General features: G+C 47.6%; 8 protein-coding genes across 8 annotated transcripts; 5 read left to right on the forward strand and 3 right to left on the reverse strand.

Annotated features, from left to right (window-relative positions):
• The first annotated feature begins 2,932 nt into the window (after positions 1–2,932).
• Positions 2,933–5,065, forward strand: BDW43DRAFT_318327 (putative MFS aflatoxin efflux pump). The gene is made up of 5 exons (XM_032048685.1): positions 2,933–3,125; positions 3,211–3,468; positions 3,532–3,867; positions 3,931–4,111; positions 4,185–5,065. The coding sequence occupies exons 1-5, from the start codon at positions 2,985–2,987 to the stop codon at positions 4,907–4,909; spliced, it is 1,641 nt and encodes a 546-aa protein (XP_031902246.1). The 5' UTR covers positions 2,933–2,984; the 3' UTR covers positions 4,910–5,065.
• Positions 4,782–6,054, reverse strand: BDW43DRAFT_270056 (uncharacterized protein). Its single transcript, XM_032041307.1, has one exon. The coding sequence runs from the start codon at positions 5,541–5,543 to the stop codon at positions 5,193–5,195; it is 351 nt and encodes a 116-aa protein (XP_031902247.1). The 5' UTR covers positions 5,544–6,054; the 3' UTR covers positions 4,782–5,192.
• Positions 5,624–6,054, reverse strand: BDW43DRAFT_32290 (uncharacterized protein). Its single transcript, XM_032049643.1, has one exon. The coding sequence runs from the start codon at positions 5,918–5,920 to the stop codon at positions 5,705–5,707; it is 216 nt and encodes a 71-aa protein (XP_031902248.1). The 5' UTR covers positions 5,921–6,054; the 3' UTR covers positions 5,624–5,704.
• A 655-nt stretch (positions 6,055–6,709) lies between these two features.
• BDW43DRAFT_270058 (uncharacterized protein) lies at positions 6,710–7,346 on the forward strand (the record flags this gene model as incomplete). Its single annotated transcript, XM_032041308.1, has 2 exons — positions 6,710–7,005; positions 7,062–7,346. 2 exons carry the CDS (start codon positions 6,713–6,715, stop codon positions 7,243–7,245), a joined length of 477 nt encoding a protein of 158 aa, XP_031902249.1. The 3' UTR covers positions 7,246–7,346.
• A 963-nt stretch (positions 7,347–8,309) lies between these two features.
• Positions 8,310–9,689, forward strand: BDW43DRAFT_318331 (NmrA/HSCARG family protein). The gene is made up of 2 exons (XM_032048686.1): positions 8,310–8,865; positions 8,941–9,689. Exons 1-2 carry the CDS (start codon positions 8,388–8,390, stop codon positions 9,360–9,362), a joined length of 900 nt encoding a protein of 299 aa, XP_031902250.1. The 5' UTR covers positions 8,310–8,387; the 3' UTR covers positions 9,363–9,689.
• A 33-nt stretch (positions 9,690–9,722) lies between these two features.
• Positions 9,723–12,471, reverse strand: BDW43DRAFT_270059 (uncharacterized protein). Its single transcript, XM_032041309.1, has 4 exons — positions 11,927–12,471; positions 11,838–11,865; positions 11,261–11,779; positions 9,723–11,195 (listed from the first exon to the last, which is right to left on the reverse strand). The coding sequence occupies exons 1-4, from the start codon at positions 12,358–12,360 to the stop codon at positions 9,975–9,977; spliced, it is 2,202 nt and encodes a 733-aa protein (XP_031902251.1). The 5' UTR covers positions 12,361–12,471; the 3' UTR covers positions 9,723–9,974.
• Positions 12,472–13,205: 734 nt separating this feature from the next.
• BDW43DRAFT_309280 (uncharacterized protein) lies at positions 13,206–13,704 on the forward strand (the record flags this gene model as incomplete). The annotated part of the gene is made up of 2 exons (XM_032046673.1): positions 13,206–13,412; positions 13,465–13,704. The coding sequence occupies 2 exons, from the start codon at positions 13,206–13,208 to the stop codon at positions 13,702–13,704; spliced, it is 447 nt and encodes a 148-aa protein (XP_031902252.1).
• A 534-nt stretch (positions 13,705–14,238) lies between these two features.
• On the forward strand, positions 14,239–16,594 carry BDW43DRAFT_298933 (cytochrome P450; the record flags this gene model as incomplete). The annotated part of the gene is made up of 9 exons (XM_032044641.1): positions 14,239–14,252; positions 14,795–14,938; positions 14,999–15,017; positions 15,054–15,077; positions 15,116–15,351; positions 15,389–15,824; positions 15,861–16,004; positions 16,371–16,494; positions 16,536–16,594. The coding sequence occupies 9 exons, from the start codon at positions 14,239–14,241 to the stop codon at positions 16,592–16,594; spliced, it is 1,200 nt and encodes a 399-aa protein (XP_031902253.1).
• Between the last annotated feature and the right edge of the window lie 3,799 nt (positions 16,595–20,393).

The raw sequence follows: 20,393 nt of genomic DNA on the forward strand, positions 1-20,393 counted from the left end.
GCACAGCGTATCATTTTCGCCCCCATGGCAATAGTTGTGGTTTTAATATAGTGGGTTAAAGCCACCAAGGAATACTCAATAACTGCAAGACCTGGTATATATTAGCTGCAGGAATGCTTGTAGCAATAAACTTACTTACCTAAGCCTTGGTCGTCGACTTTCCTGGACAAAGTGACAATATTTGTGACGACCTATAGAGCATCAGGTACAAGCTGTCCCGCTGTAGTTATTTTTGAGAGACGCTTACATATTGGTTCACATCATCGATCTTCAAGTCCTGTCAAGTAATGAGTGGTTTGTACTAAGGTCGTAAATGATGCTAAATCCCTACCATCTGCAAAGCAAGGTGCAATATATCAGGGGTTAGCAGGCAAGTAAAACAAGAACGTACGGATTTATAACCGTACGTACTCTCTGCGGACGTAAAGGGTATTCTAAGATGTGCTGATTCCTTCGTAGTTCTTTGGATGGTTACGGTACCTGTACATCGTGTTGAAACTTTTCAGGGCGGCTCTCCCAGTATTGATTCACCTAATAACAATAATAATTAGGTGAATCAATAGTCAGTCAGTTTGAGGGCTAAGTCAGTCACAAGGCAGGTGACATAGATGCAGGATACGGCTAGCGCCGATACGAGCCAGAATCTGTCCTACTAGGAGTTCTATAATGATGTGAATAGTGATGCTTCCGGCTAGAAGCAGGCCAAAGGCATCAAGAAAAAACTCTACACTAACTCAGGCTGCCGTTTAAAGAGTGGGAGGTAGCAAAATTAGGGCCTTCGATGAGCATATTATAGTCCGCACTGGATCGGGACCCTCCTCGAACTGTATGCATATTCAATATTTGGCTCTTAAATTTGCAGAAACATTTCTACCCCAGGCCCTGAAGCTCTTCTGCAATTCATGAAAAGTGCATATCATTGCATTGTTAAGCTACCACAACTATCTTCCATACCAGCTTTTGTCCATCCCGGGAAGTATCATTACACCCTGGCCGCAGGAAGGCATATTATTGGTGGTATCGTCAATTTTAACAATCGCACTGTCTATTTCTTAACTACTGGGATCTATAAGGATTGCCTGGAAGCCAGATATACAAAGAGACAAAGAAAAGAAAAAGAAATTCCATTGTGCAGGGAAAAAAGTAGACTTGCAAAAAGGGATGACCAAACTGAGGCTTCATGCCAGGAAATTATGCGTGTTAAGCATACGCATGCATTTAGGATTCTAAAGCCCCTGTCCACATAAGAGATGCACCTTTCGTACGGATGCAAACACATACTATAGATTAAATCTAGCATTGCCGCCAGCTGCGATTTCGGGTGTCCAGCCGTCTTCGATAGCTCCTACGGCCTCTCGTGCGTTGCTTAGCCTAAATCTTTTATCGTTTTACTTTTTCTGACTTTTGTACAGATTGTTAATCCTGCAGGAATCTTGATTATTAAACTTTCATACCAGCACCAAATCTTCGCAGATTCACTGCCACAACACATTGCTATATCCTCCTGGGACAAGGATCACGCTGATCAAAGGAAAAATTGCTCTTCCTAACTCAAAGTAACGATGCCAGGTATGCTATTCTCGTTTGTTCTAGGTGATCTAATCATATCTTGTCCTAGTTCAATCACCGAGAAGTTCAGAGACAATAATCATGTGTATCACCACCAGTTGCAATATCTACCTCAAGTCCCGTAACCTAGTATCCCGATAATATTAACGCAAGCGTTTAACAGATGGAGAAGGCGAGCAGCAAGACTGTGCTTTGGGATACTATATGACGCAGCCATGTGGGTGTCAAGATATTATGACGCGGAATTTCCAACTAAAAGGCTCCTAGTCTAGTCTAGAACCCTTCAAAGCAGGCTTCCATTGCCAAGCAAAGACTTGTATGGTTTCACCTGAGAGATTTCTTAGCGTTTCGTATAATTCGTGGAGTGCATCTGTCCAATATCAGTCCCCCAGATGGAAGCCAAATTTCATAGCTCAACCAAGGAAGACGCCCAATAGGGTGTCAGAAGATCCCCCGTGGGGGGTAGGAAGGGGTTGTATTGCACCGAACGCCTCTGTAGCGAATCTACTTATCAGGGTAGAACGCCTATCGATTAGGCAAGGAAATGCAATGGGAGAATCTCAGGCGAGACTAGTAGGTCGATTCAGTACGAGACTAAAGCTTAGAGAATACTAATACATGGAGACAGGGGGCGGGATATATCCAGTTCTGTCCCTCTACTCGGCCACGAGTTCCGTGGCTTTGATCACCATGATCGCTCTATACGTCAGGGGGCCATAAATGGCTTTGTTCCGTTCAGTGTTCGGGCAGCCGAATGGTAGACGGTATATCGAAAGGTAAGCAGAATATCTCACTCCACTGATGCGCACGGGCGGATTCCAGGGTGGGTGCGCAATCTCCATCAGAACGGCGACTGCTTTGTCTTCCAGGCCGTGTATACCGGATCCTTGAGAGCCATGCGACAGATATCAGGTTCCTTTTGCTATCCATGTCGAGGAGACGCTGGTCCCCATACGCTGTCCGGCTGTCATTATTGCGATTCCGTCCCTTTTATTTGGTTTTCCCGTTATATCTTCTGTCTGTTGATTCGGGAGAAACGGTTTCGATCTCGGGATTTACTACCATGCGGTGGTCAATCTGCCGCCTCGGGACCTAGTACGGCCCGAACAAATCAAGGGCATTACTCCATACCATGAGTCTTGCTCGGATATTGGAAATTGTGCGGTCAATGATTCATATTCTTGGGAAAGGCCTTTCAGCGTTTCAGGGGGTCAAGGTCTTCTAAAAGCTCCCACTTAATCTTAGTTCGTTGCGTATGTATGCTCGATCAGAATTACCGTATACCGCGTCCGCATTTCCTACTTCCCTTTGCTTAAAAGATATATCGATTCCTCCACACCAAAGATAGCAGTTCTTTATTGTAGGACATTCTTTAGACGCCATCCCTCCCTCGCCGTGTCTGGAGCGATCACAATATGACGGTCGGGAATGATAATGATGAAAGCCCTCCGCCTGACACATATCAGGCCCAGTTGGCAACGAAAATATGGCTCTTGCTGATCTCACTTATGATAACAATGTTTTTAGTGGCCTTGGACCGGACAATCATTTCAACGGTAGGCACACATAATCTCTCCCCAAGCCGGCCGCTCGGGGGTAGAATCGGATGATGCCGGTCGTACTGACCATCATGTTGACTAGGCCATACCTCGCATCACCAACGAGTTCCACTCCCTTGACGACGTCGGTTGGTACGGAAGTTCGTATCTGTTGACGTGCTGTGCGTTCCAGCTGTTGTATGGAAAGATCTACACGTTGTATGCCGTTAAAGCTGTCTTTCTTGCAAGTATATTTTTGTTTGAACTTGGCTCTGCTGTTTGCGGGGCTGCTACCTCGACAGCTTTCATCATTGCGCGAGCAATCTCTGGAGTTGGCGGTGCAGGTATCTTCGCCGGATCTGTACGTCGCCTGTTCTTCTCCCAAGTCTTACCAACCTCAGTTCTCTGACCGTGGTTCTTGTAGGTCGTATGTATTGTCTACGCGGTTCCCCTGGAGAAGCGCCCCAAGATTCAGGGCCTGTATGGTGCCCTCTTTGGTCTCGCTTCAATCGTCGGTCCTCTGATTGGTGGCGCTTTTACCTCTAATGTAAGTTGGAGGTGGTGTTTTTATATTAATCTGCCCTTTGGAGCCGTCGCGATGCTGGCTATTTTTTTCTGTCTCAAGATCCCTGACAGACCGACCACCCGTGTTCCCCGGACAGAGAAGCTCTCGCAACTAGATATCCCGGGAACCCTGTGCTTGGTTCCGGGGATTGTCTGTCTTGTATTGGCTCTCCAGTGGGGCGGACAGTCATATGCTGTAAGTGAAGCTGGCCGGAGGTTTTGAGACAGTTCGACCTAGAGCAAAACTGACAATGTCCAGTGGAATAATGGCCGTATCGTCGCCCTGTTTACCGTCATGGGCATCTTGCTTCTGGCGTTTGTCGGAATCCAAGTATTCTGGACAAGAACTGCAACCATCCCTCCGCGCATTTTCAAGCAGCGGAGTATCATCTCCGGCTTCTGGGCCACCCTGTGTGTTGGTTCTTCGCAATACATTATTGGTAAGATAAAACAAGGCCCCCATTCCTGGACCTCTTATACTTCTAGTCAGATGAGCTAACCTCAGTGATATAGTATATTTCTTGCCCATCTGGTTCCAATCCATCAAAGGCGTTTCAGCCGTCAACTCTGGCATCCAGCTACTCCCTACGATGCTCTCGCTGGTTGTAGGCTCCCTTGCTAGCGGGCTAACCACCCCAAAAATCGGCTATTATACTCCCTTTGCCATTTCCGGATCCTGCATCATGAGCATCGGCGCCGGCCTTCTCACCATGCTCCAAGTCCACACCGTCGAGGCTAAATGCATCGGCTATCAGATCCTCTATGGGTTGGGCATGGGACTATGCTTTCAGCAGCCAAATCTCGCGGCCCAGGCGGTTCTCCCCGCACTCGATGTGCCGATTGGGCTGGCCATCATCTTTTTCAGTCAGCTACTGGGCGCCGCGGTTCTTGTCCCCGTTGGGGAAAATGTGTTGGCGAATCAACTATTGAAGAGGCTATCTGGCATTGATGGCATCGATCCTAGCCTTATTACCTCAACTGGTGCAACATCCTTACTGGATTCAGTCCCCGCGGGCCTGAGGGACACGGTCCTTGACGCTTACAACGAGTCACTGCGGAAGGTATTCCAGGTTGGATTGATTCTTTCTTGCTTGTCAATCCTGGGAAATGCTACACTCGAGTGGGTAAGCGTGCTGAAGGGTAAACAGGCTTCAGCGGCCGCTGCCAGTCCTGGCACCTCAGAACACGATAAGATAGAGATTGACGAAGAAAAGATTGTTGGTGGAGGGGCCAAATGATTGAGGAGAGGTTGTTTTATTAGACCCATAAAAAGGATGTGGCCAAAAAGTTGTTTCCCCTGGGTATAACTAGGGTTGTATTGTTTTAAGTGCAATTTAGCAATAGCAAAACAAGATCTCCCTTCACTTTTCGACCTGTTTCTCCCTATAAGGGGATACTTAAACTAGGTCTCTAGCTCCCTTTCTCCCTCCGGTAAGAAATACAACGGCCGGGGATTTCCCCACATATCACAAGGATTAAATCTCCAGGCTCCCTGATGCTTTCTTGCGAACCAGTATTTGACTACAAAGTTGACCACTTTCGACACCGGCGGAAACTTATGCTGGCCGGCCTCAAACCATTATCGATACAGCCAAATGCGAGGGGAAACATCTCATCAAAGCTGCCAACCTTAGTGATATGCTTTTCAGCCCGGGTCCAGAGCAGCTTCAGATCCTGGCTTGGGAAGCTCTTCAGCGCGAGAATGGTCCCGATCTCGTCGCTGAGGTGTTGGAAGAGTGGTGTCGCAAATGAATCTATGATCCCCTGGAACACCTGGTGCGAGTAATCGGCGGGAGATGTGGTTACGCAATACTCAAGGAGGGTCTGCACCCCCCCGTGGAACAGCGCATGTTGAGCTTGGTTGACGGCCATGATGTCCGGGTTCTTGGTGTATTCAATCAGCCCGGGGAAGAGGTATTTCTCTTCCCCGTCGTGATGCGCGTTGATGCAGTGGACAAGACATTTGGTGTGAAACAAAAGATCCGCAGTGTCGGCTGGTTTCGTGACGTAGGGTGACTGTCAATAGATGCTATTCATGGAGCGAATGAAAAAGTTGTGGACGTGATACATGTCGGTAGCCATGAAAACGGAGAAGTGAGAGTGCTATAAAAATAGGTTGAAGCATCAGCAGTGAAGACTGTACTGCCGTTGGAGGAGCTTACGATATCGTGGCCCTGACATTGGGGGGAGGTGATGAGAGGCCATGATTTGTCCGCCCATTCCTTAGGGATCACACTTGTTGTAATCATGATGGTAATTCGATCTCTGGCGTTGGTTGAATGGTCGGTCTACAGTATACTTCCCGCATTGAAAAAAAGAAAAAGAAAAAGAAGAGGAAGGAGAAGATAGAGCTCGCCGTTCTGAGACAGGGCATGTTGTCTCAACATGCAGCGGACGTTCGGGGTGAATCGGAAATCGGGCCATTGGAGACTCAGAGCTTTGAAGCAGATCTCCCGAAGCCCTAGAAACCCTATGCTTGGCGTCGTAGTTTATGGTAGGGAAATTGGGGTCCGATTAGGAGGGTCTTTCGAAGTTTAAGAGGAGTGCTTGCAAGTGCCTGGTATATATATTAAGGACTACAACAGACTGAGGCAGACAACTCAGTACCTTGCACAATTAGACACTGTTGAATACTGGTCTTTTAATCTTTCCTTGATAGCAACCTTACACTCCCCACCTCCATCCAAAATGGCACCAGTTTCTCCTGTGATCCCTGATTCTTGGCTCAGGTCCTAACATCGGCGCCAACGTGGCCAAGGAGTTCGCGGCGGACGGCTACAGAGTCGCCCTAGCGGCAAGAAAGTCCCCTGTTGAATCTAACGCGTCCTACAAGTACATTATAGGCGACCTCTCCAAGCCAAGTCTCCGTCCATGATATTTTTACCCAAGTTCGGGAGTCGCTGGGGGAGCCAAGCGTCGTGGTTTACAACGGTAAGACAAGACAAACAAGCGACCCCATCCCGGGCCGCCGCTCCCCGAGGCCTTTCTAGCTAGACAAAAGGAGTGGGTGGCTATAGGCCATGAGACAGACTGACGAGGGAATGGATATAGCCGGCGCTGTGTCCCCGACGGCCAAGGAGGATCCTTACCAGTTGGACCTCAGCCAATTCCAAACTGATTTCAACATCAACACCGTGAGTATGTTCGTGGCCATCAAGGAGGCGCTGGCCTCATTCGCAGCGCTCCCTGAGACGGCCGCACGTACGTTCATTTATACTGGCAACGCCATGAACTTCGCGTCCTTTCCTGGAATTATGACCTTGGGGGCTGGAAAGAGTGCCTCAGCGCACCTTATTTCTGCTGCCGCAGCGGCCTATGCGCCTAGAGGATTCAAGTGAGTTGAAGAGGGTAGGAGTATACGAGGTAGAATAATTTCCTAACAGTCGATAGATCCTATTATGCCGATGAGCGACAGGCCGATGGAAAGCTTGCTGGAAGGGGTATCAGTGGTGAAGCGCATGCTAGGCTCTACAAGACCCTTTCCGAAGAGAAGACTCAGGGGCCCTGGTTACAAACCTTTGTGAATGGGAAGGGCTACGTATACTTCGCACCGGATACCCAGGTTACTTTATAAGGGCGTTGATCAAACTTCAAGGCTACCAAATCTTCAATTCTCTCGACGTGAATATCTCTCAGCGGGTACATGTACGCCCAGGAGAAATTAAATGAAGATAATTCAAAACTACCCCAGGTTCAGAGCACCTTTGGTAGCCGCGTATCTCTTATATAGTCAACGTATGGCATTGTTATGACTTCTGTTGCTGTTGTAGTGCTGGTCATTATTCTTTTTGCTTGTAAAGCCCCGTGAAGAAGGCGTTAGGATTCATTTGACTCTCCTAAAACTAACCCCACCACGCATTCTCCTAGTCCTATACTCATACGATGATTGTTCCCTCTTACCTTTCTGAAATAATGAACTGAGAGTAAGAGAAAACCATCACTCCTGGGGCCACCACTGGAGGACTATCCAGGCATCCTTTCCTCTGGATTTCATTGGTGGGAGATCCCAAGATCTCAAATCCTGTGTATCAATGTGGGTGCGTTACAGACAAACCGAGAATGTTGGCCTCTAGTGTAGGAGATTGAGGATAGTCCTAGAGACCTAGAGGTAGACCCGGGCTAGCAATAGATACGCCTCCGGGCACAGGGAGTTTGGGGGGAGAGGGGGGGGGGTTCTACCCCGGCACAAAGCGGTTCATCGCTGTTTACGGCAGTTAGGTTGTTCTCTCTACTTGCGGTCTACATCCTTATGTTCCCAACGTTACAATAAGGAAATACAATATAATGCTAGTAATAAGGAGGAGAGTGCTATTGCGTGTAAAACCCTCGCATTCCCCAAAGAGACAGCACCAACAGTCAAATGGAGAAATACTCAATATCAAACGCACAAAAGCGAAAGGGAGCCCAGTTTGCATCCCGCAGTATTCCCTTGACATTACCCGACCTTCCAGTGCCGAGGGTTCGGACCCCGACTCTTCGCCTGTCCAGAATAATGTGCAGGGGTAGGAGACATACTCTTCGGCCAGATTTACGCAGACCTGTCTCAATAGTGGACAGTGCATTGAAAGTGTCTCTCAAGTTCCGATCGTGGTGGCAAGGAAGCCCGCCTATCGATCTATAGAAATACGAGCGCCCAACCTGGTCTAACACATCCCATTGTCCCAGTCAGGATTCACGATATATTACAGGCCTTTAGCAAATTTCTAAAAAGGAAAAATGATTCCCCCTCGCGTCATCACCGTCTTCGGTGCAACCGGAAACCAGGGTAGCGGCATCATCAACACCGTTCTTGCGGTACCAGCAGTCAGGGAAAAGTATACCCTGCGAGGCGTCACTCGCGATCCAGAGGGTCCCAAACGCACGGCGCTTTCACAAAAAGGCGTTGAGCTTGTCAAGGCTGACCTGAACGACCTTGACTCCCTGAAAGCCGCTATTCGAGGCTCATATGGTGTCTTCGGTATGACGGATTTCTGGAGCATCCACTCGAAGGAAGTCGAGGTGCAGCAGGGTAAGAACCTCTTTGAAGCCTGCAAAGCCGAAGGGGTGCAGCATTTTGTCTACTCCTCCTTGCCTTGGGCAACCAAGACTACAAACGGCATCTTGCGTCACCTAGAACATTTTGATAGCAAGGCGATGGTGCAGGAATTTATCGAGGCTCACAAGGGGGATATGATTGCGTCGTATTTCCGGCCGGGTAAGGGACCTTCCAGGGATCCTTCTTTGACTCGGTCAATAATATTTAATTTTCATTTCTAACCGCGTTGCTCAGCCATGTTTTTGAGCTTTCTTCCAAATTTGATCCGCAAGCGAGACGGGACGCCGACGATGATCTTGCCATTCCCGTCTGATTCCATCTCCTGGCCCTTCATTGATCCCCCTCAGGACGGTGGCAAGTACGTTCTAGGGCTCTTCGAAGGCGGATCCGCAGCCAACGGCGTTCAGGTCAATGCAGTTAGCTGTTGGACAACTCCAAAGGAGCTCGCATCAGCCTTGACCAAGGACTCCGGGCGCGAGGTTGCCTTGGAGATTGTAGATCCGGAAACTTTTGCGAGGGAGTTTCCCGAGAACATTGCGGCGGAGCTAACAGAGACGCTGAGGATTGTGGGAGAGTTCAGTGTCTACGGGCGCAATGAGGAACAAAACCTGGCCAAGCATGACAAATGGCTAGTTGAGGGGCTGGGAAGAAGTTGAGTTTGGAGCAGTGGATTTATCAGAATCGGCCGTGGACGTTCGAGGCAACTAGTTTTCTCGACACTTTAGCCGAACAGAAAAGACAACAGCATCAATGATCCACTCTGTTCTAGTTTGATTAGGCTAGATAATGAACTGCGATAAAGGGACCACCACTCACACTGCCATGCTGATTCCTTCTTACACCCTTACACTCCTGGTGTCTTCTGAGACCCCAATTGCCCTAATCACGTGCTTGCAAGGTCTAAATACCACCCGTTCTCCATAAAAGGTCCATCAGTGCATACTGCGTAACTTCTTTCATCCAACGGGGAAGCTAGATGTCATATTTCAGCTTGATTTTTGTCGTTATAGTCAGACGGCAAGGACCCCCATAAATTTGGGGATAGGTTATTTGGTGGAGGAGGAAGTCTAAATCTAGGAGGTCTAAATCTAGGAATTCAACATGCAAGAAGTGTGTCCGACTAAGCAGTTGTATATTCAGAAGAAACCATCCACCCATCTTTTAGTGCTGAGCAATAAGCAGATCATCGCCTCTTAAACCTGTCATCCTACATTCAGTCGGTCCGTCCTCCTATGGGAAACAGCTCAGCTGTCACTAATGTGATGCTCTCACGAGTTTGGACCATGCCCTGGACACCAATCTATAGTCGTCCAATCAGATTGATTCATCTTCGCATGTACTGGCATATCGGGGTAGCCCGCAGGTGCCACACCAGGCAAGCCCTGCCCGTCACTTTCGTACCCAAGTCCAGTGCCAACAAAGTCCATCGGCATAGATATGAGAAAATCATCAATGGTCATGTCTAGGGAATATTTAGACTGGCTAGGATCAGACAAAGCCCGGGGCATAGACTGTGCCATCTTCTGCTTGATGTCTGACACCATTCGTGGGGTAGGCAGCGGCGTGTGGAGTGGTCTGGAGGTCGCCTCAACCGCCGCCTCATACGCCTCCCAGGCCTGCAGGACGATTGTACACAGGAATTCAAAGAACGGATTCGCTTGTGTATCTGCAAAGCGAGCCTCATAATTATTGCTCATGATCTCCCAAGCCATTTCAGTGAGGCTCGCCAAAGGACGGGTTTTCAGGTCTTTTAGAATGTGAATATAGGCAGGAAAAGGAAGATGGAAGTGGGCCAGCCAGAGGTAGCCCTTTGTTAGTGGCGAATCCATAATTTTTGTGTCGCATTCAAGGATCCTCAAGGCGTAAGCATTAGCGCTGTTGCGCTGGTCATCTGTTTGTTCCATGGAAGCAAACCTGGAATAGTGCTCCATCAGGCGGTTTTTCGCCAGCTGCCCTCGCGCTGTCCAGAGAGTCATAAAGTGCAGCGGATTCTCTAGATTGCAAAATCTAAGATATTTATCCTCCAACATACTTTCAAATGCTTCCAGCTTCTCAATCTCAGTACCGGTGCCCTGCTGTACATTTGCAATTTTTTTTAGAGACGGGCTTGTAAAGTCAAGATGGAATGCACTGTGACGAATAAATTCGGCCACTTCGCTACGTATGACCGCGAATAGCGCTTCGGTAGGTTTATTATGGCTTGGGGGAGGGCTCTTCATCTCTGGTTGTATATCGAAATCATTAAGATTGAGTGGTGTAGGACAGTCCCACGTTGGAATCAATGACGTGGTTTTATGATGAGACATCTCGCAGATGCGGTTATCGAAAATAACCAGTGACCACCACAGTCGGCGGCGCATCTCACCCTCAAGAGCGGTACATCGAGCATATGTTGCCTTGTTATCCAGACCCATCCGCTGTGCAATGCGAATAGCAGAACCAAGCATCGAGTAGAGGGACCGGGGGTCCATAACTGGTCGGACCGAAATCTGGCAGAGCAGAGTTAGCGTGAGAATATCAAGCATGGTGGCTTCAATCCCAGGAATATCCTTACCAGGTATAGGTAGAATGCCGTTAGGCAGTCCCGATTTCCCGTCTGTAATACCTTACAGTTAAGGAGAGCTTGCTGACATCCAAATTGATAAGCCTTGAGAAGCTCCTCCTTTGGTGCCTTAAATATCGTGTAACACCCTTCTTTATCCAGACTTAGGATGGAGACAGCGTAGATACTGAACATCAAAGCTTCCAATGCGGGACTAATGTTGGCGATATCTCCAGCTGCATCAATGATGGATGGCTGTAGCGTGGGGGTGTGTGTTACCTTTAAGATAGGGTTCACATTGTTTAAGTAAATTTGCCAGAGCTTAAAGATATGGAGCTGTTCTGGGTGCAGTGCTGAAAGCTCTGTATTTGTCTTGGAAGAACCAAACAGAAAGTTCTGGTCGTTACCTTGGTACACCTGGTCCCATGCTTTCTTGATGACAGTCTCACGCGCATCATCGTGAGAGAAATTGACATCGTCGCCCTCGATAGCGAGATCATTATTCTTATCTTCATCCACATGGTCTAAAGTCTGCCCAAATATTTAATGTTAGTAAGAAGTCTCTAGACTCTCTAGAGTCAGTGCGTACCATTTGGTTCATAAGGTCCCAGAAGTTCCTTTAGCTCAGTCAGTTATATATGAGACAATATAAACATGTGTTTCTAGGACACGCGTAACTTGGCTTCGTATGATGTTTCACCCTTGACGCTAGAGACCTCGCTGGGAGATGAATGTGCCCCAATAGCAGACAAGCCTGGAGTTGACACGGTTATAGTATCTGAGTCTTTGCCATTATCGCTTTGGGACGGCGTCTCCACGCCTGGGGGATGAAGTGGCTCGAACTGGATATGATGCTCCCGAAGCAGGCTTTCGTACCGCCGAATACGCTCTAGTAGCTCCCGCTCGGGAAATCGGCGACGCCGTGGTCGGGGGCCTGCAGCGGGCATGCACTGAACGCCAGCCCTCATGCAGTTGACGCAGGGGAATTCACGGTCACACCTGACCTTGCGCTGCTGACACAGGATACATGCCATGACCCGTGCCGGTCTTGTTGAGGGTCGCGCGGAGGGGACCCCTGGCGGGATTTTAGCTGGAGGTTTCAGTGCTGACATTACTTCCGGCGGCTCCCGGGCATATGCAAGGGCTGAGTGGGAGTATGCGGAGATTCCTTGAGACTTCAAAATGAAGTCATTCCGTTGGACATCGGACAGCGGGGATCGCACATTCGAGGCTTTCAATCCCCGCAGGCCGGTCCGGGTTTTTCTACCTTCCGAACATCCTGGTTTAATCTCCTTGTATTTCTGTTACTCTTGGTGTTGATGCACTAGTTAGTCATGTGATGTGATTGCCCTAGTCCCATCAAAATTGCTTATAGTACAGCCGTGACAACAACGTTAGTCAGTACACAATGTAGTTTGATGTTTAATATTGCCCTAAGTAAGAGATCTAGTAGTACTGGAGACTAGGAAAAGAAATACAAAAAGAAAGAGAAAAGGTTAACGCCCTGCACCAACATAGAGCGTTATGGGTGTGAAAATATATATCCCTACATATCACTATTAGTTAGTTTGTGAACTAGATTGGACGTATCTGATGTGCAACTAGAACGTCAGAAGATCCAAGTGGTAGGCCATTGTCAACGCAAGGCTCATCTCGGTACCACCAGAAGGTGAGATTAGTATTCCATCATGGCTTCGTATCCACAAATACTAACCCAGACCATTAAACCGCTGCCGTCCTCGCCATGACTGGGGCCCGTCGGGCAGCGAGTATGTATACACCAGTTCTCAGTTGAAAAAGTCTCGGGATGTGCCAATACCCGAGCGTTTCTGGGGAGCGAACACTCAGCTAACCTAGATCTTACGTGAGGCGTTACTCCAAGATTTAAGAGTCATCCAACTTCCCCCCTTTATGCCTCTACACCAACCGCCATTATACTAGCACTTGCCAGATCCAAATGCCTGCACCAACCGAAGTTCAATCTGCTACACTGAAAAAGTTTCTCCAAGGATGGGAGACGATTACTGCCGAATCCTGGACCGGACTCTGGTCCGATAACTGTACCCAGCAGTTTTTACCCTTTTCGCTAGGCTTGCCACCAAAATCCCGAGAAGAGGTGCTACAGACATTACCCAAGCTCTTAAGTGTCCTTAGGGATTGGAAGGTATGCCCGAAAGGTACATCCATGATGCCATGATTCCTCACGCTCTGAGCAGTTGGACATTCACCACGTCGTGCACGATCCTGCCCATAGCAAGGCTGCAATCTATGCGACCTCTACAGCAAACACGATCTTTGGGGATTTCAAATGGAATAATGACTACGCCATATTCGTTATGCTCACAGAGGATGGGAGACAAATAGACAGGATCCAAGAGATGGTGGATACCGCATTCTTTGGGGAGTTCTCGTCCCGGTTCCAAAAATACATGAGCCAACAAGGAGCCCCACCGTAGTAGACCATGCTTACATGGCTCGGACTCCCTCAATGGCCATGGAGCACTATGTATGGCTTTGTGTATCCTAGATAGTACCAAGCCTAGTATATTTGCGGGGGAGGAAAATGGGACGGGCCAGTTTTCTACATACACACCCTGTATATTACCATATCTATCGCATTGCATCAATCCATGAACTATTTGTTTACCATGACTGCACCCTGTATGTCGCATCTTAGTACATCGTTGACCTTCGCGGGTGATCAATCCCGTGGGTATAATCTCCGATTGACCTGCACGGCAAAACGACAGCGATTATTACGATAGCCGTAACCGACATTAGGTGTCACCTTATCGATAACTTCCACAAGAGAGTCACTTTATAAGTAAATGAGTAGAAAACACAATCTCTGAATCACGTCTCTATTTGTGACACAACAGGAAGCTACTGCAGCTCATACCACCTTGCCACCAAACAGCGCATTCTAGAAGCTTCGAAGGATGAGATATCGACTCCAGTACCTGCCACGGAGAACAGAGTCTTCTGCCACCATGATTGAGCCCGTGTAGGTCGGCATCCTCCCGCGCATCTGTGAGGGCCAGCCTAAGGCGGTATGCCTCTGAAAACACGTTGACCAGGGTCCGATGGTGGTAAGACGGCAGTGTCTATGTCCCGCTACAAGGACCCTCCTTTTATTCGCATTAGGGCTATTATCAACTTATCCTTGCCAGAAGTCTCGTGTTAGCGGCAGCGGATGAGTATAAGTCCCGCCTATGTTGTAGGGGTTCGAGAGAGGAAACATGCATGGGAGAGTAAGCCAATCAAAAAATACCCCGAAGTCCCACCGAAGCGAGTTCAAAGCTCCGAAAGGTCTTGAGCGATCCCGTATGTTGAGATATCTTTTGGATGGTTAATAAGGCCATGATAGGAATGTATTTACAAAGGTAAAACAAATGCCAGTGGGTGGACTAGTCTGCAATCTCCCTCGATCCCCAATACCGTTTCTTGCACCATGCGGTTTAATATGGACATGGACTACAACATAAAGACTCCCGGCATTCCGCTGCGGATGGGTATAGAACCAGACCTCTACTGGTCGCCGATCAGCGTAGGGATAGTCGGACTTATCACCACGTTTTTAAGCCTCCTCGTGTATCTGTCCTATACTCCCCGGGTGCACGAGAACTCCCAAGAATTTACATCGGATACGCTCCCCTTTGTGGGCTCGTGGGACTTCTTTAATCGCAAATGGTGAGTTGTATTTCCCCCCATGTTCCCTTATAGTTTACCTTCGCTGAAATAATTGTTCAGGAGCTTCTGGAAGGGGTGCGTGGAAAAGTCCAAAACGGGCAACTTTAGCTTCTAGCTAGGCCAGCACCATGTAGTTAGTGTAAGCAGCCTCGCTGCACGAAAGGCATATCTGGAAAGCCAGAATCTGGACTTCTCCATGGAAATGTGACGCTTCTCGGGCTTGGTCCAGACTACAAGCTGCCCCTCCACGATGTTTTCAAGCCGACGTTCCACAATGGCCGCAGCTACTTCCAGCGTCGTTTAGGGGAGTTGACCAAAACTGACCAGCTCGCAAGGCGCCTCCCTCGTGTGAGCAGTGACGCCTTTACCGCCATGAAGCGATTATCTGAAAGTCCCTCCGGGGTCACTAACCCGTTTACTTACTGCTACCCCATCATTCTATCCCATGAGCTGCCGGATTGTCTTCACAGACGAGGTATCAGATACTCCCCAGCTTTTCGAGCGCTGTTTGGGCTACTTGTCCATTCTGCAGGCCACCAGCAGCCGCCACAATGTGGTATTCCCCTGGCTACCTTCGATAGCGCTTATGAAGCGCCAGTATGGGCGCTATGGACTCAAAAGCCTGGTGGTGCCAATTATTGACAAGAGAACGAAGAAAGGCGCCCCTCGTGCTGATGACCCTTTACAGGTCCTTCTCGACAATGGTGATAGCAAGGAGTATATGACCAACTTCTTCATCAGTATCCTTTTCATTGCCGTTGCCAATGCTGGTGTTCTGGCTGGCGTCTTGCTCAATATCATGGCCCACCGCACCGACTGGCAAGAAAGGATATACAACGAGATCAAGGTCGCTGCCGCCGCGCACTCCCAGACCGATGGTCCTCTTGTCGAGCAGCTCGCCTCAATCCCACTTGAGGCCTAGGAATCCTCGTTCCCCTCCATCGATCTCTGCTTCAAGGAAGCGATCCGGATGAATACGGCTTTCCCGATGTTTCGCCAGAATATTGGCTCTACCCCTATCCCTATCCCTGGGACAAACGAGGTCATCCCCCCCCGGCAGCTTTGCGTCTTACAATACTACCGACGTGCATTATGATGAGGATTTGTATCCGAACCCGTTCAAATTTGACCCCGACCGTTTCCAGGAGGGCCGTAAAGAGTTCGAGAAACAGAGTTACAGCTGTAAGTCTTTTTGACCATTTCCCCCCTCATCTCCCTCCGTTCACCTTTCTTTATTTTCTTACCCTTGCTTCTGTCGACTTCTTTTGTCATTTATAGTCCCGAGTTAGGGGGTCCGGGTATAATTGGTGCTAAAAACTTATCAATCATGGGGTGCTCCCAACAAGACCATGCCTTGATCCAGGTTTCACTCCCATTTATCTGCCCTCTAATACTTATCCTACATACAATCGCTAACCTTAATGCTTTCCAGGTCCTTGGTTGGGGTCATGGAAAACATCCCTGCCTCGGTATGCGCTGGGCGAAGTTGCAACAGAATATTATATTCGTCTATGCTCTGGCCATGTACCAATGGAGCGGGTGCAATGCAGAGGGCAGTCCATCCCACCCCTCGAGCCGAACATTAATCTGGACGCAGCCGCTCCTGGCTTGCCTCAGGGAATTTACTGCAAGTATGTTCCTAGACAGGAAGCTTGAGGGGGGTTCCTAGAGATGAATCGAGAATAATTCATGCGTAAATGGGTCTACTCGTCGTCCCCGCGGTTCTGTCGTCGCTTTGGTTCTGAAGCTTCAAATCTCGCGTACTTAACTGGCCTTCATCAGCCAATATAGTGAACTGTGTTCCATAGGCGTACATACATAGTTGAGCACATGACTTCTTAGAACCAGTAGACGGTCCTGTGGTGACAATGCCTGAATCACTTCCTATCCTCCTATCATAACAACCCTTATAGACAATATATTACATTATGTAAACCCAATCCAACCAATATTGTGACGAATATATTGGTGAAATTCAATTTTTCGAGATCGCATTGTTAGGATGTCAGAGAGGAAGCGGCCATGGGTTGAAAAAGCCATTGAGGTTCCTAAAAATCACTACTGCGTCGGGTTGAAAGGGTGGTGCAACACACCAAGATCGGTACACCAGAGGCTAGGGATTGTAATGGTAAGTAGAGGCCCAACCCTTGACAAAAATGACCTAACTATATAATAGCGGTCTGGCTTCTCCTCTTGCGCTGGAGTCGATTTCCGGTCGAGCAGACCTAGATTCAGTAGATGCTTATTGGCCCAATGCCCGAAATGACAATTCATCCTTTGCAGACGACACTATATTTGGCCTTTTTTTCGGAAGAATGATCCTGCAGCAGTCAAATTGTATGCTACAGAGCCGAGAATGTAAGTTGCGTTACCATTGCATTTCACTCTGCTGGGATTAATGCAAGCTTAGGCCAGAAGATGTTAGCAACTAGCTAGCTAGCTTCATCGTTCTCTGTAGTGGCTTGTATTCTCTGGTTGAGGGGTATCTGTTGCTTGCTAGGGAAAGTAGGCTCTGGACTAAGAATGGAAAAGAATGAACAATCACAAGAGACAGCAAACAGATCCGTTCCTTTTCCTAATAACACTGTTGCAGCCATAGAAGGAGGGCCGCACGGGGTCTGCCAGGATAAAAGATACTGTACACCCGTGCCATGACGGTGCGAAACAGCGCATAGTCCGTCTAGGTCTACAGCCTACATAGCAAGGATGCCTTGTTGACTTCCTCAAGGGCTAATGTCTGAACCTAGCGCAACATCTGAGGCATGCTGTAGCATATGTCTCATCGTGCTTAGACTAGCATATGGAGCCATACACATATCTAGTACTAACAAAAGCCATGCTGTTATTCTTGCCTCTCTTTATCAACTAGAGTTGAATCGACCGGGAAATTACATGCACTGGGGATTTGATTGCTTCGATCACGAGGACACGTTCTTTTAACTATTGTCAATGTTTCTTCCGCTTCTTATCACCAGTTCCCTCCTGGTAATTTATCACTGAATTGAGATACTAGAGTGAGGTATGTGGGGCAGCCTGCGCGTCGACAAAACACCTCCTACCTCTGATGTTTGAGCTTCCATAACTAGGCTTAAGTCGACTTGCCCTGTGGTCCCTGCTGCTTTTGTTGTTTTTATTTTGGCCTGTCAGGCTTAGAGTGGCTGTTGGCTCGTAACATCAAGTTACTGGCTCTTCAGCGGTAATCTGTTTTTATTAATTTCCGCGTTTTAGGGTTTCTCTTGCGCTTGTGGACAATTAGGTATAAGACTAAGGCCGAGGCCGAGGCCGAAGTCGCGCACTCGAAATTCCAAGAGGCTCGGTCATATACAGGAGCCTTGAGATACTACTAGATAACTACTGCCGCCTTAAGACTCCATGAAACCCCTTACTTGACTAAGTTCACCCTATCAGCCTCACCACCGAAGGGGTGAAAAAGTAAGAAAACAAAAGCAACGCTTAGAGCATTTCCATCTATACATCAACGCTTTCACGATTGATGCCAAATCCCTTCAGCTCAGGGATTTGGCATAGTGGACTTTCTCCGTAAACCCAATATACTCGTTCGTGGGAGTCATCCTGGCATAGTATTCCCATATATTAGTGATCTCGCTGGCCATATTGGCTTGCTGCTGTCTTGACTGTTTAGACTCCCGGCGCGTAGTAAAGGAGATCTTGAAACCGGGATAGTTATAATTTTTATTACAGTTTTCCGCCATCAGGCTCTCCCTGCCAATAGAGAGGTGAAAAGAGTTTTGCTGTTATTATAATGATGAATAAAGATATCTTGGTCGGAGGTGTCACTTTGAGCAGTAGTGTTACTGACAGGTAATAAGTCTCGGATCAGGAACCGCTTGAGTAGATAAGGTTTATCTTTACTATACTTTTCTGGAGACTCCTGTAGGGGCGCTGGTTTGATAGCTATATAGTCAAGGTCGCTCTATAGCAATGCAGTGGTCAAGAATACTTGGCAATTGGCCATTTCTACAGGTGGCTCTAGCACAGGAACAGAGTCTGTACCTGAGTATACTGCTATAGAAGTAAAGATAAGATCAATATATAGTAAACATAACAGCTGCTCCAATAGTTTTATACTTATTATACCCAGTAAGCCTATATATTGCCCACGCAAGCCCGCTACCATTGATAATAAAGCCAAGTCTGTAAGAGACGATAATGGGCAAATCTTATTCTGTAAATGATATTTTCAAGTCTTACTTATACTTGGTATTGATACTTTTGATAATCCTGTTCACTCTTTGGTATATTATTTATTTTTCAAGAATTATAAGAGTGTGGTATTCCTTATTTATGCTCTGCACTAGCTTTTTCAAGGAGCTTGGGTCAGATACTGTAATTTCTCCACTCACGGAAAAGTTCTCTTCTATTAGAACCGTGCGAACAACCTTGGACGCGGCTAAAATGAAGAAAAGAGGTTAAGGACTTTTATGGTAATTAGCAGATCTGGTATTACCGGAAACATTGACTAAGATGTATATTGACTGTTGTGCAAATCTTCAGTAAGCCGCTCAGAAAATGATATGAGATGGATATTCCTTTTATACATTGACTGGTTTGCTGTTTGGTATAAAAACATCACGGACAGAATCTGTACCAGAGCGGCCTTTAAGTAGCTGAAGATATCAAGAATTTCCGGCCAGAAGTATATAACTATTCTGCGTGAGGAATGTCGATTCAACCTTGTCTCTGTCCGCCAACCTTACTAGTACGCGAGCACAGCTTCCCTCGATTCTCTCCCTGCCTTTATATTGAAGGTTGCCTACCAACATTATACAAGGTTTTTCCCATTGGTCAATATGGAGCAAGAGCCCTTATCCGATTCCGAATCTGCATCCTTGTTAAGTAACGCAACGATCAATTAATTTGTGCGAACACAGTAGTGTCATCCCATATTCTGGCCGAAAGAACTTAGTTAAGGTCCATTGAACACTGACTTGATAGGTTCTGGATTTTAGCAGCTGCGGCTTACAGCGGTTTCTAGCGCCAACCCCCCCCCCCCCGGGATTTTGTTATTTTTTAAAAAATTTATATTACCATATTAAAGTAATATATATTAAGTAACAGCGTCCAATGCTACCATGTAGCAAGCAATCTACCCCAGCATTGCGGGGATTCCCCGCTGTTATGCTCTCATTTATAATTCGCTCCCTTGTCACGGGAACAATTTATACTGTAGATATCCGCCCCAAGAACATTTCCCGGGACATAAAAGCTCAAAATATATGGTTATTCCCTGGCCTATCACAGAATTCTGGAAACCCTCACGAAAGCGGTCAGGGTGTTTCGGGCAAGCTTCAGAAAAACTCTACGAGTATGAAACATTTGCGCCGTTTTGCAACCAGCTGTACCCCCAACTTTCCTGTGTATGTAGTATGGGCTAGACAGTATATCCATACATGGTATCTTTTACACCCTTGTTTTGACAAGACAGGCTCAGCAT

This window comes from Aspergillus alliaceus (assembly GCF_009176365.1).
Source record: "Aspergillus alliaceus strain CBS 536.65 unplaced genomic scaffold BDW43scaffold_12, whole genome shotgun sequence".
Classification (NCBI taxonomy): domain Eukaryota; kingdom Fungi; phylum Ascomycota; class Eurotiomycetes; order Eurotiales; family Aspergillaceae; genus Aspergillus; species Aspergillus alliaceus.

Excerpts from the sequence above, each read along its gene's own strand:
- BDW43DRAFT_270056 (XM_032041307.1), bottom strand. The coding sequence starts at position 5,543 with ATGGCCGTCAACCAAGCTCAACATGCGCTGTTCCACGGGGGGGTGCAG.
- BDW43DRAFT_318327 (XM_032048685.1), top strand. The coding sequence starts at position 2,985 with ATGACGGTCGGGAATGATAATGATGAAAGCCCTCCGCCTGACACATAT. Across the intron at positions 3,126-3,210 it reads ACCGGACAATCATTTCAACG|GCCATACCTCGCATCACCAA; the intron begins GTAGGCACACAT and ends CATGTTGACTAG. Across the intron at positions 3,469-3,531 it reads CAGGTATCTTCGCCGGATCT|GTCGTATGTATTGTCTACGC; the intron begins GTACGTCGCCTG and ends TGGTTCTTGTAG.
- BDW43DRAFT_318331 (XM_032048686.1), top strand. The coding sequence starts at position 8,388 with ATGATTCCCCCTCGCGTCATCACCGTCTTCGGTGCAACCGGAAACCAG. Across the intron at positions 8,866-8,940 it reads TGCGTCGTATTTCCGGCCGG|CCATGTTTTTGAGCTTTCTT; the intron begins GTAAGGGACCTT and ends CGCGTTGCTCAG.
- BDW43DRAFT_32290 (XM_032049643.1), bottom strand. The coding sequence starts at position 5,920 with ATGATTACAACAAGTGTGATCCCTAAGGAATGGGCGGACAAATCATGG.
- BDW43DRAFT_270059 (XM_032041309.1), bottom strand. The coding sequence starts at position 12,360 with ATGTCAGCACTGAAACCTCCAGCTAAAATCCCGCCAGGGGTCCCCTCC. Across the intron at positions 11,866-11,926 it reads GAAACATCATACGAAGCCAA|GAACTTCTGGGACCTTATGA; the intron begins GTTACGCGTGTC and ends ACTGAGCTAAAG. Across the intron at positions 11,196-11,260 it reads CGGCATTCTACCTATACCTG|ATTTCGGTCCGACCAGTTAT; the intron begins GTAAGGATATTC and ends CTGCTCTGCCAG.